This window comes from Ricinus communis, chromosome 9, assembly GCF_019578655.1.
Source record: "Ricinus communis isolate WT05 ecotype wild-type chromosome 9, ASM1957865v1, whole genome shotgun sequence".
In the NCBI taxonomy this organism is placed as follows: Eukaryota; Viridiplantae; Streptophyta; class Magnoliopsida; order Malpighiales; family Euphorbiaceae; genus Ricinus; species Ricinus communis.
In genome coordinates, this window is record NC_063264.1 from 9,549,683 (window position 1) to 9,566,742 (window position 17,060).

The following is a 17,060-nucleotide window of genomic DNA, read 5'->3' on the forward strand; positions in this document are numbered from 1 at the left end:
GATTCTGATCCTAAAATGTAGAATATTAATTAATAAATATTTTTCTAATCAATAATAATATTAATTTTATCTTAAAAGATAATATATTAATTATATTTAATATTATATCAACTAATTAATTAATTTTTAAATTAGATAATAATTTTAATTCTAAGAAATAACATCTTAAATTATATTTTTAATATTATATTAATAATAAATTAATTTATTAATATACAATAAATTTTTAATTCTAAAAATAATAATATTAATTATGATATTAAGTTATATGATATAAAAATTAATTAAATAATATTTTAAATAATTTTATATCATTACAAAATTTAAAAATAATTAGTTTACTATTTTTTAAGATATTATAAATTAATATTAAATATTAAATTTTTATTAAATTATATCCATCAATTTAATTTAATAATAGTAATGATAATAACGGTGGTGCAATGCATGGATAAACAACTAATATATATTAATTTTTAGGACTTAAATATTTTTGACACATATACTTAATTTTTAACATCTATTTTTTTTTTTTTGACATGTGTACTTACTTTTAACACACGAAATTTAAGCTTATATATATATATATATAATATATTATACTCAATAATAAATTAATTTTAAATTATATAATAAATTTTTATTTTTAAAAATAGTAATATCAATTATATTGATATATTAATTTATTTAATATTAAAATTAATTAATTAATTTTTTTTATATTATTGCATTAATAAAATTTTAGAATTTTTAAAAATTAAGGACATTAAAAATAGTTAGTTTATATTTTTAAAAATTTTATAAATTAATATTAAATATTTAAAATTTTATTAAATTGTATCCATCAACTTGATTGTATAATCAAAATACTAATAACGACCATGCAACGTATTAGTAAACGACTAATATATATTAATTTTTAAGATTTAAGTTTTTTTTTGACATGTGTGCTTAATTTTTGACACATAAGATTCAAGTTTACGTGTAATTTTATAATTTTCTCTATTAGTTTATTGATTATTAAATTACATTTCTAATTAAATACTGACTCTTATATATTAGTTATATTTTAATATAATATTAACTAATAAATAGTTTAATAATCAGATAATAATATTAATTTTATCCTAAGAAATAACATATTAATTATATTTTAATATTTTATTAACTAATAAATTAATCTTCTAATTATACAATAATTTTAATTCAAAAAAATTAACATCTTATATTATATTCAATAATAAATTTTTAATATTATATTCAATAATAAATTAACTTTTTAATTATATAATAAGTTTTTAATTCTACAAAATAGTAATATCAATGATATTGATAGTATTAATTTATATAACATAAAAATCAATTAATAAATAATTTTAATATAATCTCTATATTATTATACTAATAAAATTTTAAAATCTTAAAACATTAAAAAGGAAATTTAAAAATAGTTAGTTTGCAATTATTTTTTTTAAATATCATAAATTAATATTAAAAATTAAAAATTTTATTTAATTGTATCTATCAACTTGATTTTATAGTCGAAATAATAATAAATATCGTGCAACACACGGATAAATGACTAGTATATATTAATTTTTGAGACCTAAATTTTTTTGGCATGTATTTAATTTTTGATACATAAGATATTTTCTTTGACAAGTGTATTTATTTTCACCACATGGGATTCAAGCTTATTTGTAATTTTATAATTTTTTCTATAATTTATTAATTAATAAGTTATATTCCTCATTAAAAAATACTCCAATTCCAAGAAATAACATGTTAATATATATTTTAATATTATATTAACTAATAAATAATTTTCTAATCAGTCTTAAAAAATAACATATTAATTATATATGGACAAATAGCTAATTGCCCCATGAACTTATGTCTAAGGATTAAATACATCAATTTTTAACTTGTTTAGCAAATAATGCATTAAACTCATGTTCAAAAGTCAAATACACCAAATTTAAACTTTTCAGCAAATAGTTCCTTGAACTTATATCCAAGAGTCAAATACGGCAAATAATTTTTTTTTAAAAAGTAATTAGGTTTTTAAGTTTTAATTGATTATAAAAATTAAAAATAATATTTTTTCATTAATTTATTGATATAATATTTGGTGACGTACTATACAAGAGTGTATTTAGTAAAATTTTAAAATTTAGATTTAATTGACACAAAAATGATAAGTTATGAGCCTATTTGTTAAGAAATTCAAAATTTGACTTATTTAATTTTTAAAATGTTAAAATTTTAAATTTTTCCAAAAGTATTATAGGTAAATAAAATTTATAAATTAATATAATTATAAACACATTTAAAAAAATTTCAATTAGTTATACTCCAAAGAAATTAAAAATATAACAAACAATGAACATTCAGTACATTTAATGAATATAAATTAATAAATATTTAATACCGATTTAATGAATATAAATTAAAAAAAATGCGCGTCAGAACTCTGAAGCACATGTTGTTCCTAGCTGGACCACATAATATAAGGCCCAATGGATGCATAAAAATGAGTACAAATTAAATGAAAGAATAAACAAATAATAAAGAGAAACAAACAAGCAATTATGATACTAGATATATGTACACGTATCAAATTTAATAAAATAATCAGTTGAATAAACAAAATTTTATAAAATTGTATAAAATAAACAATCACATTTTAAGATATCAAAACAACATACTTGTCATTCAAAAATTTGTAAGCAAAGTAAGATTATGAAAATTCACAATTAAAGATCTAATATATATTCATAGATATATCCTACTAATTTCTAATAGCTTTGAGAATTATGATTGTCTAACCAAAGTACAAATCTCCATTCTACGTGTGAAGATAAATAAGTCTCAAAATATATTCATCCACTACATGTCTTAAAGGGATTTATATATATATATTGAATGTTGTCCAAAATATTGAATGTAGTCATATCTAACACAAAACATTAAAGGTATGATCATGCTGGCCATATAGATTTATGTATTATATATTTGTCCAACTATAGTAAACTTATTTCGATATATAAAGAAAAGCTATAACATCATTTTTCTCAATTTTTATAAAAAATAATAAGTTTCTATAACGCATTTAAAATTAATAATTTTTAAATAAAATATTTCAAAAGTCATAATTATATAAATAATAGATTGATGAAAAAAAAATAAAGTAATACATTTATTTACTCATCTCGTATGCAAAGCTTACACCGAACTAAAACATTTTAAGTTAAAAAAATATACTGACTTTTCTCTCTTGAACAGCTATTTGAGCACTTACTCCTATAATTAATATTTAATGAGATTTTGAGAGAAATTTTAATTCTTGTTTTTAATCCTTATTTAATGTTAAATATCTAATATCTAATGCTAAACTAGTTTTTACAATAACCTTATTAATTCTCCAATTATTTGATTAATTAATGCTACAAAAAATTTGGCAAGTATCTCCTTTATAATTTAGACGAATTCCGTCCATAGAAACAAATTCAAATCCTGCAAAAAAAAAAAAACCATAGAATAAGTCGCCCATCTGAGGCCTTTAGAAAGTTCAATTTATTCCCCATCCAATAAATAAATAAATAAAAGTTCGATACTATCAATTTTACGTCTTTATTCCAGTCAAAATATTTCTCTAGTAGAGATGATTTCATTATTAATTACTTGCTTCCAATCAAACGTATTGTAGTTGACTTGACTACTGAATTATGTGTCTCCTCGTAGTCTTGTCCTTCAACTTGATAGTATCTTTGAGCAACCAATTGAGCTTTGAGTTTGTTTACTGTAAAATCTTTTTTGAGTTTTATTTTTGAATATTCATTTTTAGCTAACCACATTAGTATTAATAATTCAAAGAACTAAGTCCCAAGTCTTATTATCATCTAGAGCTTCAATCTCTTCCTCCATGGCTTCATGCTATTTTGAAATTGTCAAAGCTATTTTGTATGTTTACGACTCTTCAATAGTGGTGGTATAAAATGAGAGAGCAATATGATCATTTGATGTTCTTGTGTATAATTATTTGTGTTTATTGGATTCTCCTGCATTGTTATCAATATGTAAATTAACATTAGTAATATCATGAATATCATTATTATTATTAATATCGTGAAGATCAAAGGATATAGCTAGAATTGATTTTTAACTCAATTGAGGAGCATGAGTGCTTGTTGCATCATCTTGGGAATTGTTAATTCCTTTCTTAATTATGGCTACTTGGTCTCCATTGTTTATGTCATCATTAGTGCCATTTCTTCCATAGTGGCCATAATATCTCCATCATTATTATTTATATCATTTTGGGGCTCATTTAGAGAATCATCCTGTCTTGTGTGCTTACAGCTTTGTTAGTGACGTCATTTGTTCCACTTTCTATAATTCTTTCAACATGGATGTCATCAATTTCTAAAATTATTTTATTTTTCTCTCTATTGTTGATTGAAGAATCTATGCTCTTTTTTATCCAAGCTTCAATTTCTGAATAGAGACTATCTGGATTTTTCTGTATAACACTTTCATTGTTAAAGGCAAATGGAAAAATATTTGCATCAAATATTACATGTCTAGAAATAAAAACCCTCTTTGGTGATGGATCAAGACCTCAATATCCTTTGTGTATGGGACTATATCCTATAAAAATGCAAGGATATGTTTTCTTAGAAAATTTATTCTTTCCATAATGTCGTAGAAAAAGAAAGCACATGCATCCATTCAAGTACCATAATTAATATTTCTCAATAATTTTAAGAAGAGAGATTTCATGTGATTAAATGAATAATTATTAGAAAAGCATCTACCCAATATTTTAAAAGAATCTTTGCTTGAAAGAATAAGGTCAATTTTGTTTCAACTATATGCTGATGTTTTATTTCGTCAACTCTATTTTGTTTTAGAGTACGACGACAAAATAATTGATGATGAATTCCACGATGAAATAAACTCATCCCCTACATCAACTTGAAAGACTTCAATTTTTCTGTCAAAAAAATTTTCCACTTGTTTTTTAAATTTAATAAATCATTCAAAAAAATAGATTTTTTTTTTCAATAGGAATAGCCATGAATAACTAGTATAATCGTCTATAAAAACAACATAATATTTAAAATCTTGGCAAGATATAATTGGTGCAAGTCCCTATAAATCATAATGAATTTTATTAAGAGGATACTACTAGATAAAGAAAAAGGAAGTTTACATCTATTCTCCATTTGACAACTAGCACAAATAGTTTAAACTTTATTCCAAGTTGAAGTATCAATTAAATGACTATTATTTAAAAGCTTTAAAATTTTAGAATTAGGGATGTCCCATTCAAAGGTGCCAAATTCCATATGAAGCTTTGAGAGTGCTTGTAAGAGCTTGATGATTTATATTGTCAAGAGCATACAAACCTCATTGTTTATGCCCTTTGGCTATCATCCTTCCTTGTTGATCCTTAGCCATAAAACAATCAAAGAAAAACTTAATAGAATAAGCATTATCAGAGGTTAGTTGACCAACAGACAAGACGTTCTTTTTAAATTCAGGAAGAACTAATATATTCTAAAGAGTAAGATCACTATGAGTAGTTTGAATTTTACCTTTAACTATATGTGAAATTCCAATAAAATCTCAATTTACCACATATATTGATTCATAAAATAGGTGAGATTCTAAGAGAATCTCCATTTACCACACATATTAATTCAATCCTTTATAAGGTTTGCATATAATGCTGGATCAAATTTACCATACGTGTGGAGGCTCCTAAATCTACATATAATGCTAGATCAATTTCATCTCTTATTTGCATAGCGGCAAGAGCCTTTGGTATGTCTTGAGAATTATATGAATGGTTAAATTTATTCCAGCAATCAAGAACGAAGTGATTTACTTTTCCACATATTTGACAAAACAATTTATGCTTTATTTCTTTTTTGCCGATTAGTATGCATTGCATGACCATTATTTCTCCATTAAGCTGCATTATTTTTAGCATTGGATTCACAATTTGTTGTCTCTAAAGTGACCAGCTAGAGTAAACCTTGTTCCTCTTGATTTAAAGCGCCCACCACGATGTCTCCCCCTTACTCTTTGTCCAAGGAAGGATTGTTCATGATTGATTTTTAGTCCTCTAGCAAGGTGGAAAATTGGTGTCACGACCCGTAGTAAGCCTGACATTCACTGATTTAAACAAATCTCAACTCAAATTAATATTATTAAAGCCACAATTTATCTTAATAGTTACACTTTACATAAATACTTCGGTCTGCCAGAAAAACTAGGCGAGACCTGAAACTCAGAAAATTTACAACTGATACATCTACTATTACTACTGCGGAGAATCTAAGATTTACCAATTTACATACCAAATCAAATACATCACCCGATGATGAAGGAGTCGGGTTACTGAATAAGAGTCGTAAGAGAACTAACAGTCGCGAATCTGAAAAACAGTAAAAATGAGACTGTCAGTCTCGAGAGTGAGTTAAAATCATATATCTAAAACAGTTTCAAATATCTCAATGTCACCTTATTAAATTTTAAAATAATTAATAAATCACGCGAACCATACGTGTCATGTTAAAACATATGTGTCATGCCATGCTTAAATAAAATTTATTCCACATGCAACGGGACGGAGTACTTCAGTAGAACTCTAATCCCAACTCTAAAATCTCGATTATTTCAACACTTATGTCTCAACTAACCTCAACTCTAACATCTCAAACCTCTCATTCCAACAGGACTGGCGCCCAGAGAGCAAAGCTCGACCAGGGACCTTACCTCTAGTCCGGTCACTTAACTCTCAGCCTTAGCCTTTTGGCTCTCTTATCTAATAAGACTGGCGCCCAGAGAGCATAGCTCGACCAGGGACCTTACCTCCAGTCTGGTCACTTAAATTTCCAAATAAGCCGGCGCCCAGAGAGCAATGCTCGACCAGGGACCTTTACTCCGGCAACTACAAATCACTAAGCCCAGAGAGCGATGCTCGACCAGGGCAGGTCCTAATCTTTCTTTCTCAAATTTTTTACCTCTTTACCCTTTTTCTATCTCTCTCATATTATATTGGAACACTCATCCAACTCCTATATTCTACTGCCGTCCCATCCTGAGTCATCATGCAATATTAAAATTGGTAATAAAGGAAAAACATATTTAAATAGTAATTAAAAGCATCATGCAAATTATAATAATAATAATTGAATGAAAAATTGAAATTTGCAAATAAATATTCACAGTAGCAAATCAAATTTTATGCATGACACGTGCGTAAGCGATATATGACTTTAACTCACAGGTTTGGCGACCTCCTAGATCTGCTCCGGTGCCTCAGTAGGAGCGAGTCGAACAGACAGATCAATCTAGTCACGGAAAACAATTTATCAAAACGATGAAACAATTACAATAGATCCTAGGTCTAGATTCCTAGGACTGACTGTCTAAGAATCTCGACTGAACTACAGAAAATTCAGTGAACCTCCCTACAACACGAACATTACCCCCTGTAAAAACGGGTCCAGGACCTGCCAGAAAAACACTCCAAATATCCAACAATTTAAACAACGGGAGTCGGGTCCCCAAACTTCACTATTTCCCGACTCCGCCACACAGCACAAAATACGGGGCAAGCAAACTGACAGACAATTATTTTTGACTCACAATATCATCAAATACACAATATAATCCAATAGACACAATTAAACCAAGAATTTCTAAAATTAACGGGCCAAAGATAATTACCGAGACGCTCGATCGCTCGGTCAACTCGCCTCCAGCCGCCGGAGTCCGATCGACGATCCGAACAAACCATCGGACTCACAACGACGCGCTGATGACGATCCCCGCTTCCGATTTTCCGATTTGACACCCGATCATCCGGAGAGATTTACGGACGATCTCGACCGTCGATTTGCAAACGAAGCCCGATCGCCACGAAATCAGTGCCATCGCGAAGCTTGAGCTGAGGAGAGTCGGGATATGTCCTCCGATCATCCATCCTCCGCCGGATCTCGTCGGAAAGACCCAAATAAGCCGGCTGCCACCATTTTCTCTCTCCACCGGATCTTCCGTTTCCGGCCACCACTGTCGACACCGCCGCCGCCAAAACAAAGCCGAGGCCGAGAGGAGTCGATCGGCACCAAGATCGCGACCACCGACGCCGGAACGCCTGACGGCAAGGAAGCTTCGGCCATCTTCCTCCTCGAGCCAGCTGCCGTCATTGCCGCTGCCGGCCACGACGCCGGCCACCCCGGCAGACGCCTCCTTCCTCCGCGCCTCCTCTCTCTCCCCCGACATCTCTCTTCCTCTCTCCCGATCTACTTTCTCTCTCCCCGATTTCTTTCCCTTCAATATCGACATTTGACCCCTGAACTTTTCCTTATTACAATTTGGTCCCTCAACTTTCTTAATTACTTACAATTTCATCCTGCATAATTCTAATTTAACCCCCAAACTTCTTTTTAGCCTTTCAATTAAGCCCCTAACTATTTAATTTGGGCCAAATCCGAATTATTGAAAATACAAAATTACAAAAATACCCCTGACCGACATATTTATTTACGAAAATACCAAGCTCACAAATTTCCATTAAACCCTCACAAAAATAAAATTATAATTTCAATCCTTATTCCAAAATAAATTTTCAATTTAGTCCTAACACAATTAAATTAAATAATCAATTTCCAACTTAAAATTTAATACTACTAATCAATTATAATACCAATTTTTCTAAAATTCTTTTATTAAAACATCCTTTATAATTTCTTCCAAAATTTTCCAATATATAATTTTACTTATATAAATATGCTCTTGGGAAAATTTGAATAACCAAAATAAAAAAATAAAAAATATAATTTATTCCTTAAATAATTTACTTGAATAATTTCTTAAAATTTCAAACTAATTGGGTATAGAAAATAACTCATTTATTAAATATATAAAAATTCCGGGTGTTACAATTGGTTTTTGAATAACAGCTCAAGAGTGTACATGGATGATGCAACTTATGAGGGATCTTCATCAAACTATTAATTACTCTGTGTAATTGCATTGTGGTAATCAATTAGTTATTCACCTAATTGAAAATCTAGTGTTGCATGCAAGAACCAAACACGTAAATGTACATTATCACTTTGTACGAGAAAACATCTTGCATGGAGCAATAGAGATGAAGTATATTAAGACTGAAGACTAAGTTGCAGATATATTTACTAAAAGAATCAGTAGTGCAAAATTTGAAGACTTTAGACACTAATTTGGTATGGTGACTAGATATATATTAAGAGAGAATAGTCGGTGAGAGAGAGTATTGAAAATCACCACCTCCCTCTCTCTCTAAAGTTCTAGAAAGTTCTCTCTAGAATTATCCAAAAAAAAAAAAGAAGAAAGAGGAACCGACCTAGTAAAAGTCGGCAATATACCGACTTTGTGCAAGTATAAAAGGAGCTAGGCTCCTTGTGTATGTGCAGTAAGTGTGAAGAAAAATAAATTCAAATGAGGCGTGTTCTTAAGTGAATGAGTGTATAATAAATTGTAGTGTGTCCTAAGTGAGTGATGTGGATATAGCACAAAATTTGTACTAAGATTTTATAGTAAGTTTTATTATGCAATTAAGTCCTCTCCTTCCTTTATTGTACAACATTAACATTTCTCGTCTCCATGAATGCAATAACCAAGAAGCCTTACAAGATTGCGGTGCTGAAGTTTAGCAATTAATAAAACCTCATTTTTGAACTCTTTCAATCCGTTGGCCAGAACTTTTTGAGAGCCTCTTCACTGCTATTTTCTATCCTTTTTTCAGTGTACCATGTACCATCCATGATAGAGTCTTAGTACCAAAAATATTTTTCTCAATGGTATTGAAGTCTTCAAGGGCTATGAAATTATGAGTTTTAAATGGGGAGGAAGGGTTTAAAAAAGAGTTTAGTCACTTTAAGCAATGCTGAATAATACAGTTTTATTTGTTACCTTGTATACAGGTCCAAAACCACCTTCTCCCAGCTTGTTGCTACTTGAGAACTTCTTAGTGGCATCTGCAATTATCTTAAAAGGATATTTTTGTACTTGAATATTGTCTTTCCTGACTTCAGACTTATCAATCTTGAATGAAGATTATACAATTAGCACCAGATTGTCTTTCCTGAATATTGTATTTCCTGAACTCAGACTTATCAATCTTTCTGCAACTTTTGTTTGCCTTCCCTAAGATGAATGAAGATTGTACAATTAGCAGCTGAAATAATCAAACAACAAAATTTTGTAGCTCATTATCATTCTGATATAAGACATCTAAAGTTAAATTAAATTAGTAAATGCATGTGTATATACATAGGTATTTGAGTTAATATACCACATTTATCAAGAGTGCTCTTCAATATGAAAAGGACTATTAGTATGCTGATGAAAAGGACTATTAGTATGCTGACAACTATTCCAAGAAAGATTACTATTCCTTCCTTTTTCCTACTTGTTTGTCCTTTCTTCTTGATTTTAGCTGAAAAAAATGAGTATTAGTTGACAGGTTCTCAAGTTTCAGACCAGATTCTTTAATAGCAGTTTAATTTTATGATACCAATCAGAGAATCCAACAACTTTTGAAAGGAAAAGTTTGCTTCATTAGGCAACTAAGCTCAAAATAACTAAGTAAAGGAATAGAGCCAATATTGTGCAGAATAGCATATGATGAATTTGAGATGATGAATTGTATATGTATTGAGTATATGAATTCTAATTTTACAGTTTGGTTGTTCTTGCTTATATACACAATGGTTGCAACGGTAGCCTAATCTATACAACTGCTGCCTTGAGACCTATGTCTAACGTTCCATTCTAATTCAGGAAAGGTTGAAGTGGCCTTTCCCCTTGGCAGGGATGGTTGCTCCCTTTCCTGGAAGTCTGTGATGAATAACCCTGCACAGGCTTTTTTGCCTGTGCAGTGTCTGAGACTTCTCCTTCTTTTATGCATTTCTTCTTGCTGCTTTCAATAACATACCTAATTATGAAGCAGCTAAATGAACATAGAGATCGTCCCTATGCTCAACACATCTTTTTATATCAATAGATTCACGAAACCAATGTAAGCATCCACTTCCATTTATATTTAAGTTCGCACGTGAAGTGCAAGAGCAGTTTTTCAAGCATGAAATCCTACATTTGTAGAGACTCATACTTTTATAAAACATGAAAGAATTGTTATCTGGAAGTTTATACCCTGAAATCTTGAGAAAGCCGTCTTTATCTCTGTAAGCTAGTGGAGTATTTGGCTTACATCCATCCAACCATTCCTAGAATTCCTAATTTTTCAGTGACTGAGGTACAAAATCATACAAGCATGAGCATGCAGAAGAGTCAGCATTATTGCAACTTGCAAATGCACCGCACATGGCATAATTGTCACACTGTTGAAAGCAGTAAGAAGGAAAGCATGGCCTCAGACACTGCACAAGCAGAAAAGCCTATGCAGGGCTACTCATCACAGGCCTTAAGGAAAGGGAGCAACCATTCTTCTGACAGGGAAAGGCCACTTCAACCTTTTCCAGAGAAGAAAGGGACGTTGGACAGAGATATCAAGGCAACCAAGTAGATTAGGCTACCGTTGTATATGTGTATATAAATACCAGAATAATCAAATTGTAAAGATCAGAATTAATAATATACAGATTACATTCAATTCATCATCTCTAAATTTCTACATGGTATCATAGCAGGTTTAACCTGAACTCATCATTTACCCATTTTTCCCTCTTTTTCCATCCAGCCATGTCTTAAAACGACAAATTAACCAACATTACACTAAAAGAAAATTTCAACTGAATGGTCGAAATCAGTGTATATTGGCCTCAGCGGCAGAAGAAAGTAGGGGTTCATCACTGGGACCAAGCAGAAACCAAAACTAGAAAGGCCAGAGGCCCCGACATAGGAAGAATTAGAAAAAATGGAGGAATGGCAAACGACTAACCATTTGGTCATGTCAATGATCACCAACACCATGGAAACATAAATTTCCCGACTCTGCATTTTAATGGAGTCATCAAAAGCTATTTGGAAAAAAATGAAGGGCCTATATGACCTTCAACACAACTTTGCCCACATATTCAGACTCAAACAAGAATTATTATAAATCAAACAGGGCACAAAAAGTTCCTCAGAATATGCAACAAAGATACTCACAAGATGGGAAGAGTTGCAGAATTACCTTCCGTCATCAAACAACCCAGAATAAATATAGAGAAGAGCGGAATAGGACCTTATATATACTTACCTCGAAGGTCTGGACTTAAGCTACAAAGGCTTGAGGTTGCAGATTCTCCTCTCATCTGAACTCCCCAAGATAGACGCTGTGATAGCAAATATCTAGCGTGAGGAGACGAGAATGAGCACCATGAACACAACCTCTGATGTCACAAACAACCAAGCCTACGCCATCCGATGAGAGCAAGCCAGCCAGAGGTGGGGCCAAGCGCCATCAAGCGATCCGACCACTGCAAAAAGCAGGGTCATCACCACGATGGCCGCTGGCACCTCCACCCTCAGCTAAGACCATCTCGAGGGTGGGAGGACTCTAGAAGCGTGAAGAAAGGGAGAGGAGAGAAGAGATTCGGTGGACAGAAGAGAGAAAATGAAGGAATGAATGCAATAGGGAGCGGGTCAACGGTATATGATGGGTTAGGTTTAATGAAGAATGGGTCGGGTGCTTATAACGGGTCTGAAGGTTATGAGCAAACCCGATCCGACTCCATGCCCTGACCCGCCTTTACAGCAACCCGACCCAACTCCGACCCATCTGATCCGACCCGAATTTCTTCCAGCTCCAATTTTGACCCGACCCAACCCAGACATGGATCCGACCCGGCAGTATCACTCCAACTCAATCAATTACTGTCTCAAATCTAAGCTCTGGTTCAAAATCAATAGCCCAGTGGGTTAGGTTCGGTATCTAATTCATTTAATTATATACCAAAAAATTTAAAAAAATGCTCCAATGATTGGATTATTGATTTCGGTACCTCTGATCACATGACATTAGACTCAATAAAATTGCAAAATTTCTATCTCGCAAAAAAATTTCAACATGTGATAGTCGCCAACGGGAACAAAACTCCAATCCAGGGTAGTGGTACCACTATATTACTTAACAAAAACCTAAAAAATGTCTTATTTCTTCCTTATTTTAAATCCAATTTATTGTCAGTTGCTCGGATAACTAATGATTTAAACTGCAATATTATTTTTTCACCATCTTCTGTAATGTTTTAGGATCGCACTACAGGGACGATGATTGGTAAAGGATATTCTGACAATGGTCTATACTATCTTAAAAACTCCATCAATCGCTGTTTTGTGTCAGCAAAAGCGGTCGATCAGGGCATGTTAATGCATTTACGTTTTGGACATCCGTCCGACTCTGTCTTAAATAAATTATTTTATTATAATTTAAATTCCAGTCAATGTGAGATTTGTAAATTTTCCAAACACACTCGTCTCCCTTTTCCCCTCTCTCCCGCATGTCTGAAAAACAATTTGAATTAATCCACTCTGACGTTTGGGGTCCTGCACCTATTACTTCTTATAATTATTTTTGGTACTTTGTCACATTTATTGACGACTACACTCGCACCACTTGGGTCTATTTGTTAAAAGGAAAAAATGAGGTTTTCTCATGCTTCCAAGAATTTTTTAACTTTATTAAAACTCAATACACTGATAGCATTAAAATTTTTTGTTCTGACAACGGTACATAATATATAAATCAAAACTTTACAAATTTCTTTAAAAAGGAAGGCATTCTTCATCATACTACCTGCATTAATACCCCGGAACAAAATGGGGTCTCTGAAAAAAAAATAGACATCTTCTTGAAGTCACATGCACACTGCTTTTTCAAAATAATATCCCCTCTATTTTTTGGTCAGATGCTCTCCTCACTGCCCATACCTTATCAATCGCCTTCCAAGTGCCAAATTACACAATCTTAGCCCTTTAGAAATTCTCAAATGCAGAAAGATTGAGTTAGGGCACATTCGAGTCTTTGGCTGCACTGCTTTTGTTCATATTAAGCGTCTTTACAAATTTGAAAAAAGCTCCGCCAAAACCATATTTTTAGTTTACTCCATAGGTAGAAAGGGATACAAAAGCTATGATCCCCTCACACACAAAATCTATGTTTCCAGGGATGTATCTTTTTTAGAACAAGAACTGTATTACAAAACGCATGATCTTCATAATGCTAATCCTAACCACACTTATGGGCCACACACATTATTATTTCCGCATAATCCTGTTTTTTCTGATAACAGCAGTCCTAGTCAGGACACTCACCCAGATGGGGAGCATCATCTCAACTTAAGGCCAATCCCTTCAGGGGGAGAAAATATCACAAGCAGCGAAGAAATCGAACCTCCACAGGAAGAGATTGCCTTAAGAAGATCCACTCGAATAACTAGGCCTTCTATTAGGTTAAGGGATTATGTATCCCATAAGGTATCATATCCAATTCGCAATTTCATTACTTATGATCACATGTCTCATAAATATCAAGCCTATCTAGGAAACATCACAGCACACATAGAACCCAGATCGTTCTACGATGCCAACACTAACCCAAAATGGTGTAAGGCTATAGAGGAAGAACTGTTTACCTTAGAAAAAAATAACACTTTGGAAATTGTCCCCTTACCACCAAATAAAAAACCTGTAGGGTGTAAATGGGTATACAAAATTAAATTTAATTATAACGAATCGATCGAGTGATATAAGGCCAGACTAGTAGCTAAAGGGTTTACACAAACCTATGGCGTTGATTACCAAGAAACCTTTGCACCAGTAGCAAAAATGAACACTATTCGTATTTTATTATCTGTTGCCACTAACTCAGGCTGGAGTCTATTTTAAATGGATGTCAAAAATACTTTTCTTCAAGGGACTCTAGAAGAATACGTCTATATGACTCTTCCTCCAAGCCACAAGTCCACATCAAACCCGTCATTGGGATGTAAGCTAAACAAGGCAATCTATGGCCTAAAGCAGTCTCCAAGAGCATGGTATGCCAAGCTAAGCTTTTTCCTTCTAAATATTAATTTCAGTAAATGTACTTCAGATTCCTCTATGTTTGTAAAACACAATCACACATGCACTATTATTATTCTAGTATATGTTGATGATATCATCATAACCGGTAATAATAATGAAGAAATTAAAAAATTTAAGCAAAAATTAAAAAGGGAATTTGACATTAAGGATCTAGGTCAGCTATCATACTTTCTTGGAATAAAAATAGCGAAATCACAAAAGGGCTTATTTCTATCTTAAAGAAAGTAAGTGCTCGACCTCTTAAAAGAAACTGGTAAACTCGGAGCTAAGCCTACAACCACTCCAATGGAAAGTAATGTCAAACTCAATTTGGAGGATGGAGATCCATTAGATAATATAGGGCATTATCAGCGCCTAGTAGGAAAGTTGATTTATCTAACTGTCACTAGACCTGATATCTCCTATGCTGTAAGTATGGTAAGTCAGTTTATGCATGCACCTCGCACCAGTCATCTAGAAGCCATTGATAGAATACTCAGGTATCTCAAGGGAGCAACGACAGAAAGTCAACAACAGGTTTTTGCACCTTCGTATGAGGAAATCTAGTAACATGGGAAAGCAAAAAGCAAAGCGTAGTAGCAAAATCAAGTGCAGAGGCAGAATATAGAGCCATGGCATTCACTGCAAGCAAACTCACTTGGATCAAACAAGTGCTTCTTGACATGAAAATAGATTGTAAAGGACCTATGTTGATGTACTGTGACAATCAGGCAGCACGACATATCGCATCCAACCCAGTGTTCCATGAACGCACCAAACATATTGAGGTAGATTGCCACTTCATCAGAGAGAAGGTACATTCAGGCAAAATTAAAACTCCATTCGTCAGAAGCCATGATCAGCTGGCCGATATATTTACGAAAGCTCTCAATAAAAGTAGTCACCAAACCATTCTCAACAAGATGGGTTCAATCAACCTCTACGAACCCAACTTGAGGGGGAGTATTGAAAGTAGTAAGAAGGAAAGCATGGCCTTAGATGCCTGTGCAGCGCTACTCATAACAGGCCTTAGAGAAAGGGAGCAACCACCCCTGTGACAGGGAAAGGCCACTTCAACCTTTCTTAGAGAAGAAAGGGACGTTGGACAGAGATATCAAGGCAACCAAGTAGATTAGGCTACCGTTGTATATGTGTATATAAATACCAGAACAATCATTTTGTAAAGATCAAAATCAATAATATACAGATTACATTCAATTCATCATCTCTAAATTTCTACACACGCTGATCATGTGGCAATGTAGAGAAAATTATCCAATCATTTATTCGTTCACTCCATGTGCACGGCTCAAATTCGCCAGATAAACTTAAAGTATACATTGATGCATCTGAAGTGTTTTGAACCTCATACCTGAAGTGGAAATCATTGGCATTCGACATGTTGAATTCATATCGTACAAAAGAACCGGCTTTCGCATGAGGCATCCCCGTAAAGCCCATGCCATTCCATGAACCTGATCTGAAATGCGTTCTATTATCTTACTTAAGTAGAATCTACGGATACCCATGATAATCAAACTGTAGAGAAAAATTGTCAGGAGCAGGATCATTGTCATTCTTCCAAGAAGAAAGTATCTTGTTAAAATCACCCCCGAGTTTCATTCCTGGTAGTAATGTGGCGCTAGGATGATCAAAACTTTCCCATATAAATTTCTTCTGATGATGTGTTTTTCTGTCTCTTATGACAAGGTTTCCTGTGTCTAAAAGTTGTACAACTGGTTTCTTTGCGATTCTTGATTGATTTGATGACCAAACTATATGGTTAGTGCTATTCAGAAGTACAAGTTGTCCTCGAGCAGTGACATTTAGATACCCTGAAGTATTGAAAAGTGGAGTTTCTCTGTTGGCTACCCATATAACTCCAGGAGGATGAATCTTGTACCATAATCCCAGTTAACGAGATGCTGAATTTCGAGGGCTGAAAAATCCAAGTTCAAACATTTGGTTTGATGAAACCAGAGTCTCTCCAT

At 32.6% G+C, this 17,060-nt stretch overlaps 1 protein-coding gene across 1 annotated transcript; it reads right to left on the reverse strand.

Moving 5' to 3' along the window:
• Nucleotides 1-16,584: 16,584 nt before the first annotated feature.
• On the reverse strand, nucleotides 16,585-17,060 carry LOC107262032 (S-locus-specific glycoprotein S13-like). Its single transcript, XM_025159063.2, has 2 exons — nucleotides 16,973-17,060; nucleotides 16,585-16,904 (listed from the first exon to the last, which is right to left on the reverse strand). Exons 1-2 carry the CDS (start codon nucleotides 17,058-17,060, stop codon nucleotides 16,585-16,587), a joined length of 408 nt encoding a protein of 135 aa, XP_025014831.2.